At 30.6% G+C, this 8203-nt stretch overlaps 1 protein-coding gene across 1 annotated transcript; it reads right to left on the reverse strand.

Annotated features, from left to right (window-relative positions):
* Positions 1-5611: 5611 nt before the first annotated feature.
* LOC123192400 (glycosyltransferase BC10-like) lies at positions 5612-8203 on the reverse strand. The gene is made up of 2 exons (XM_044604937.1): positions 6805-8203; positions 5612-5949 (listed from the first exon to the last, which is right to left on the reverse strand). The coding sequence occupies exon 1, from the start codon at positions 7903-7905 to the stop codon at positions 6817-6819; it is 1089 nt and encodes a 362-aa protein (XP_044460872.1). The 5' UTR covers positions 7906-8203; the 3' UTR covers positions 5612-5949; positions 6805-6816.

Below are 8203 nucleotides of genomic sequence, written 5' to 3' on the forward strand. Positions count from 1 at the left end.
CGATCAAGCTGAGCTCGAGCTGGCTCGATTCGAATCCAACCCTACCTGGTATGAACTTTGTTCTAATGTTTTAGACCATTGTGTTATCACAAATCACAACAACCATGTCAATGTCACAAATCACAAATATCAACTAGCCCTCTCTTATAATCTTTCTCTAAAGAAAGTCAACTCAATTGTGTTTTGTATTTGCAAAGTAATTTAAAAACAAGAATATATATGTGTATCCAACCCTAGTTGTAATCCTTTGGTTAGTAGATGAGCTAATGGACTATGTTCAAATGTTTTAGATTACAACCATTGTGTTATAAAAAATCAGAACATTCATGAAAATAAAATCCACAACGCGAAAATCTAAAATGAAGTTCTTAAACTATATAATCCAAGTTGATGCTCCATAGTCCTAGTGTTGAAATCAAAATAATAATGATTTTTCATTAGGCCAAAGGACTATTTTCCACCCAAAGTATCCTTTTATCTCAGTTTTCACCCTTTAACTTTGAAAATCATATTTATCCACTCATGAGCGATTAAAATTAATGAAATTGTAATCTTTTAAAATTTTATTTCTTTTCCCCCCTAAACCCTAAAAACTAACAATTTTTCCCATAGGCCAAGTTTTAAAAAATGACATCTCCACCTTAGGGTTTAGTTTTCAAACACTAATGTTATCTCTGGCACTTCTCTGATGGCATCTCTTTTCTCTTCCTCCGATGATCGCTTCCTCACCATTTTCCCCTCTAATGGATAGTCCTAATCCCAACAAAAAACTCCCCAATGAAGATGAGACCTCCCATCTTCCCTGACAAAGGCGAGATTTCTCATCTTCGTCAGACTTATCTTCATTTTTTCGACAAAGTTGAGGTTTAGTTTTGGAGTGAATTGACATCATACAAACTTTCAAACGAGATAAGCTTGGCAGCTAGAGGGAGAGGAGGCATTAAGAGATACTTATCATTGACGATGACATCAGAGATCTAGAAACTAAACCCTAGAAGGGAACTGTCATTTTTTAAAACTTGGGTTAAGGGAAAACTTTTAGTTTTTAAGTTTCAGGGGAGGAAAAGGGGATTAAAATTTAGTTTATTTTTAATATTACATATAAAATGACAATTTTATCCCTACAACCATTAATTTTAACCACTTATAAGTGGGTGTTTGTAATATTTAAAGTTAAGAGATAGAAACTTGAGATTAGAGGATACTTTGAGTGCGAAATAGTCCTATTCTTGTATTCTTAGTTTTAAAGTCTATCCGAACTTAGTTTGCACTAAAGATTAAATGTAGGTTAGAGTTGGGAACGGGTTATGTCAAGTCATATTGTGTTGATATTGATGTTGCAAAAAATGTTGGTACTAATATATATATATGGTGGATTTTTCTACCAGGTAGGCAAATTTGAAAACTTGATGGCAAAGCATTAAATGTGAAAGAATATAAATATGGGAAAGCATCAAATGTGGATGGTGAGGACCAATGAGTTTTTCCTATATAGAGACCCTAATTCTATATGTTGACACAATTTTTCACTTAAGAGCATTCATACTCCGCGGCCCCCCACCCCACCCCCCGCGTTTGAATCAATCTTGCCCATATTTTACTTCCATTTCTTTTCATTCATTTTGCTTAAATACATTTGTATTTCTTTCTCTTTTCGATTATATTTACAACACATTATCAATACGATCTATTCAAATATATCTTAATACTAGTTATCTTTTAATTGTATTGTTGTCTTATTTGTATTATACAAATATGGATATCTCAATTACAATATTCTCCAATTTGCAAAATACAAAACATGATTGTTTTAATTATTATTATTATTTTATTTAATCTTTCCATTATATTTATTTTCCTGTTAGCGAAAGCAAACTATAGCTATTTTAATTTTTATAACTGTTTAATATTTGTAAATGCAAATTATAATTGTATCTCATTTGCAACACAAAAATTGTAAAATCATGAATATGGGTCCAAAGTCCTAAATATTATTAAAATATTTATTTATATTATAGCAATTATATCCGATTTGCAACCTAAAATTTACATAAATTGTAAAAAATATGGACTTGAAGTCTGAAATATAATTAGAATTAAAGTTTTAAATTCTATAATATTATGAAAAATTAATTGCAAAACCAGAAGTTCTAAAAATTAATTTCAATATATTTTCTACAAAACTAAAAGTTTTGGGAATATTGACAATATTTGAACATGAAATTTATAAAATTGAATAGATATAATGAAATGAGCTTTTTATATAATTCTCTACCTAGAATTTATGAGCCTTAACAAAATAATTAAATAAAATGTCGCAAAATGATTAATCTAATGCTTTTTTTTTTTTTTTTTGGCATTATATCTTTGAAGGATTGCGACTCAAATATGTGAATATAACAATGGACTCATTAAAATTATGAAGAAATTTAAAAGATAGATTTGAACATCGAATTTAACTCCTAATGGCTTTGTAAGTATAATTATGCTATATTCAAATTTCCCTTGATTAAAGTTATGTGGAGAAAAAATATTTGAGAATATATTAAAGATAATATTTTTCTACTTTTCATCTCTAAAATATGCTTATATAGTAGCAATATCGAGAAAAGAAATTATGAATTAATATTATGTTTGTTCGTTAATTAAAAACCATCAAACTCACCATACTGGCACTACATCGTTCTTCGGAGTGAACACAAGTAATAGTAGTAGTAATCGTGGGTGTGATGGTCACATGTTTGTTTATTGTCAATTCAAAATGTTGCATTTGCTAAACTATTAATTCAAATTTTCAAGTTGAAGGCATATTTCTCAAATTATTTTATCAAATCAATATAACTAGATAATGCTAATGAATTTATATCCAAGATATTTGATGATTATTGCATGTCTATGAGAATTGATATTGAATATCCAGTCTCATATTTCCAAACTCAGAACGGATTAGATAAGTCTCTTGTCAAATGACTCTAGATAATTACATGTACTTTATTACTAAAAACTCAATTACAAACTTTTATATAGGGATGTGTTATATTATATACTACAATGTTAATCCGTTTGCGATCTTCTTTTTATTATTAATATTCTCCTTTACAATTAGTTTTTGGTTATCAACCTAATATATCTAATTTAAGGATATTTGATTGCACTGTATATATCTCTATTACGTTTTCTCAATGCACAAAAGTGAGATCCCAACATTATTTGAAAATTTATGTTATACATAATTCACCATCAATTATTAGCTATCTAGAACTATTAATAAGTGATTTTTTTATTACATGTTTTATAGATTATTACTTTGATGAGACAATATTTTCACCTTTAAGGGAAAATAAAAAGTCTCATAAAGTTAGACATGAGCTTACTTGACACTTACATACTATGTCTCATCTAGGTCCTTGCACATTTTAAAATGAAACTAAAATGCAAAGGATAATGCATTTAAAACTATTACTAACAAAATGTCGGATACATTTGTGGATATGACAAAAGTGACTAGATCACATGTATCAACTGTCAAAGCTCTAATAGGAATTAATGTGACTGTTGAATAGTTTATTTGAGTCAAAATTGATCAATCTACTACACCCTAGAAGCATGGTAGACTTATTAGATCGAATGATACTATTCTTTGAAAATGAAAGACAAAAAATCAAACAAATATCATTCATGATAATCCTAAAAATATAATTAAAATAAGGCCAAAGAACTATTTTTCACTCAAGTTTTAACACAAAGATAACACTTATCTATGACCTAATTTCTGTTAAAAATCTCAATTAAAATTAGGGAAAAAATTATCATTTACTAAAAAAAATTTAAAAATTAAAGTTTTATCACATTTTCTTCTTCGGGTTTAAAAATCTCACAATTTATTTTTCACACAAAGTTTTCAAGTTTTGAAAAGTAACTATTTCACCCTCAAATCTCTAGTTTTTCTTTCTCCCCTCTTTGATGACCATCTCCGACAATGGCTACCATTTGAAGACAAGACAGAAAACCGACAACCATATTTGAAAGATGAATCTTTATCTTCATCGACCAAGAGACGTCATCTCTTCGTCGATAGAAATGAAGAGACAATGTCTTTTTCATCTCTGTCTAAAAAGAGATAGAGATTGTCGTTGGAGAAGTAATTTAAAAAACCTAAAAATTTTAGGGTAAAATAATCACTTTTCAAAATTTAAAAACTTTAGATGAAAAAAATTAAAAAATTTATAAATCTAAAAAAAAAGATAAAATTTTAATTTTTTAAATAAATAATAGTTTTATTTATAATTCTAATTAAAATTTTTAATAAAAATTAATTTATTAATAAATATTTAAAATTTTAAAATCTTATAAAATATATTTTTCTTTATATTAAAACCCTTTGTGTCAAATAAACCTTTGATCTTAAAATAATTTTCAATTATTTGTTGTTGTAGATATGCCATATTGACCACCAAGCCTCCTCGAGAAGCACCCAAATGTAGGTTCAGATGTAGCAATAATTAAGTCTATTTAATTAAAACTTGCAAGCACGAATAATCCAGACCAATGGAAAAATCATCACACTTAGAAGTAATAGCTAAGTAGGCATGTTAATTTAGGAAAAATTAGTAAAATGAGAGGGCATTTAGGATGATGGGTAATGTGAACAAAATAATGTATTAGCGTACAGATACAGTTGTCCATTTATTTGAGAAATGGGCATTGGCAATAATGTCAACTTCAAATCAACCACAAATGCTACCAACTGGTTTTAATGTGACAACAAAATGTGCCTCCACTAACTTTTCCTCCAATCTTCCAGTACACAAATGCCACGGAGAAACTAGTGTATAAATGTCAATCAACAAGACTATGTGTATAAATTTTTAGTACATAAATATATTATGATATAATTCAATGATTTTAAATTAATAATAAAATAATATTCGTCTATATGATAATATATTTATATGTATATATATTTATATATATATATATATATATATATATATTTATAAAACAAAAATGTATACAAATAGCATAGCCCAATGTCCATATAGTTCATATTCACAAGCATTTTCTCCTTTCAAAGCAATTCTTCAGGGGGGAATCCTCTTTCTCGGATTTTTAATATAAAGAACTGGATTGAAATTTTGTCTTCCTAAAATTCCTTCTTAAGCAAGCTAATCTCTGTTGACAAGAAACTTAGCCCTGTCGGCCACTGCAATTTGCATCCTTGACTTTGCTAGTGGGTTCACATCGGCCCACTTCAATGTGCCGCCGTCGGCCATCAAACATGGACGGCCTAAATTCAGCCAACTTTACACCCTCACAATTTTTTTTTTTTTTTTATTTCTAATGTCCCAAAGAAATTAAATAATTTATCTATTTCAAATCGATTGACACTCTCAGTGTAACTGTTCCAAACAAAGAAAGTACCCAGGCTCGGATTCAATTTTTTTATTTATCATAGAATCCAAGACAGGGTCAAAAGAGTGGATATTTTTTTAAAAATAAAATTATATATAATATATTATTATATAATTAAATATTATTTTATTTTTAATTATTTAATTATATAATAATATATGATTATTATTTATATATAATATTTTTTTAATAATTACAGTTCCGAATAATAACATTTAATTAAAGATAATATTGTCGGTACATCTTTGCTAGAGTAAACAAATGCGAGAGGAAATAATGACAAAACAAAAAACGAAAAGCAAATGGCCTTTGACCTATCATTGCTTTTTCACTCCACGCCAAGCCCCCACCGACCTTTCATTTTACAATTTGACAACGACAAAATCACGTGAAAAACTTACTACTACACTATTATTTCTGTCTACAACAACACAACATACTGTACAAGCTTCCAAAATCACAATTATTACTGTTTTTGGGGGACTCACGCCCCGCCACACTCTCACACCAAAACCTTACTTCAGCCCTTTCTTCTTCCTACCAGGGAAAAAAAAAAAAAAACTATAAATAAATATAAAAAGAATTTCTAGTTTGAACAGGCTTAATGATAATAGTAAAAGATGTTAGGTGATTATTAAATAAGAATTATTTTAATAATTTATTTTTTTATTTATAATAATATTTTATTATTAATAATGATATGATAATTTGATTTTATTATTATTTTGATTTTATTATAATAATATTTTTATTTATTAATTTTTAAGATAAAAATAATATTATTTTTAATTAATATAACAAATAATATAAAAAATTTTAAAATAATTATATCTAAAATATTTAAATAAAATAATATATTAATATTATTTTTTTATTTTTAATAATTATTTATGTCTATTAAATTTTATTAAATATAATAATTATTTATTTTTATTAATTTTTTATATAAATTATATTTTCAATAATTTTTTAATTTTAATAATAAAAAATATTATTCAATCCAACCACTTTCTTAGTTATTTAAAAAAATAAGTGAATTTTTTATTTTTAACCAAATCCGGGCAGATTCTAAATTATAACACTTTAAAATAACTAAAAAATACGGCGTCAATAAAAAAATACAAATTGAGTAGCGTTTGGTGCATATCGTTTTTAAAAGTTTTTAAAATGTCTTAAAACAAAGAGGGACGAGACACCGACACACGGGAATTTTAGACCGCAAGGACGCGCGTGCCAAAAAAACAAAGGCACACCAAAATCCATGCAAAACTTTTGGCGGTCCAATCAAATTCTTTCGACATTTGGGTTATGGACAATTTTCCTATATTTATGGGCAAAAATGTCTTTTGACATAATAAAAAATCCAGATTGACCTCGGAGCGATGAACATACCTGACTCATCCATCAATCGTTGAAGATGACGTCATTTGCGATCTTCATCAGCGGCTTCAAACACTCTGCCGAGAATTTCCGCGCGAAAAAATACGAATAACTTGAATTCGACTGCCTCAACGTGTCAATAAGCTCCGGCGACACTTCCGCCGCCTGGTACGTATGCGGATGCCCGCTCACACTCTCCGTCCAATTCACTCTCGTCAGCGTGTAACCGCTGCAACCCGCCGGATCTTCCATCGACAACAATGTCGGAAAGTAATGCTCCTCTGGATAACAAGAATTCAAATTCAAGCACGGAAGTTTAAACTTGCGCCACAGTCTTTTATCTTTTATCACAAGTAACGCGTGGCGTTTTGATAATATAAAAAACTGAGATCCGACCCGAAACTGCTCGTACGGGACTTCTGGCAACATCACGTTCTTGCCTCGGGCAATGTAACGCTCCGGCAAGTTCGGATCGTCGTCCAGAATTTCGATGAAGCTTTTATACTTCGATTGACTGGCAAAAGCGCGGAAGAGACTTAAAGAATTTCCGAAGAGGGAATGGTAAATGAATTGAAAGGAATGGAGAGGGATGCAGCTTTGAGACAAGAGCACGAAGTAGAGATTCAACGGATCGTCGATGAGCGCGTTGGCGAGGAGCCTCCGGGCGGCCGAGATCAATGTCGGCGATGCGCGTTGGGTTTTTTTGGCCGGAATGAAGTGGTTATTGAAGAGGCGATGGGGGTGGCTGAGTTTGACGGAGGGGTCAGCGTGGACGTAGATGTTAAAGAGGTTTTTGTTTTTGTTACCGGAGAAGAAGGCGGCCCAGAGGGGAGCGAAGACGAGATCGGAGTTCGTGAGGAACAGGAAGGCGATTTTAGGCTTGGGATTTGACAAGGATAAGCGGGAGATTTTGGAGGAGATAGCGGAGCGAGAGGTGGTTTGTTGTTGCGCCGCGATGGCGTTGCGGAAGAGGGAGAGATCGTCAAGGTCGTCGGCGATTGTGGGGATGGACTGGGAATGTTTGAAGGGGAGAATTTGAGGGGCTAAGAAGAAGAAAAGAAGTGAAAGAGAAAGAAACAAGGCGAAAGAGTAGAAATAAGGAGACGAAAACATTATCTAAAAAACAGAGATTTTGTGCTTCTGTTGTTTTTACGTTTTGGTTTTCGGCTTGTTGCTGGGGATTTAGGGAGAAGTTAAATATTTGTTCGCCTTTACGAGAAAGAGAGTAAATTTTAATCAAGAAATCATGTCGAGATTTGAAAGGAGGAGTGGAAAGAAGAAAAGAATGAAGAAGGGTTGAAGGAATGTGTGCAGTGAGACAAGAAAATGGAGTGTTGCATTGAAGCGGTAGCCACAGCACAGAGATAACAAAAAACAAAAGAGAAGAGGAGAAAATTGTGGTGATGGTGAC

Source organism: Mangifera indica, chromosome 12 (genome assembly GCF_011075055.1).
Source record: "Mangifera indica cultivar Alphonso chromosome 12, CATAS_Mindica_2.1, whole genome shotgun sequence".
Lineage (NCBI taxonomy): Eukaryota > Viridiplantae > Streptophyta > Magnoliopsida > Sapindales > Anacardiaceae > Mangifera > Mangifera indica.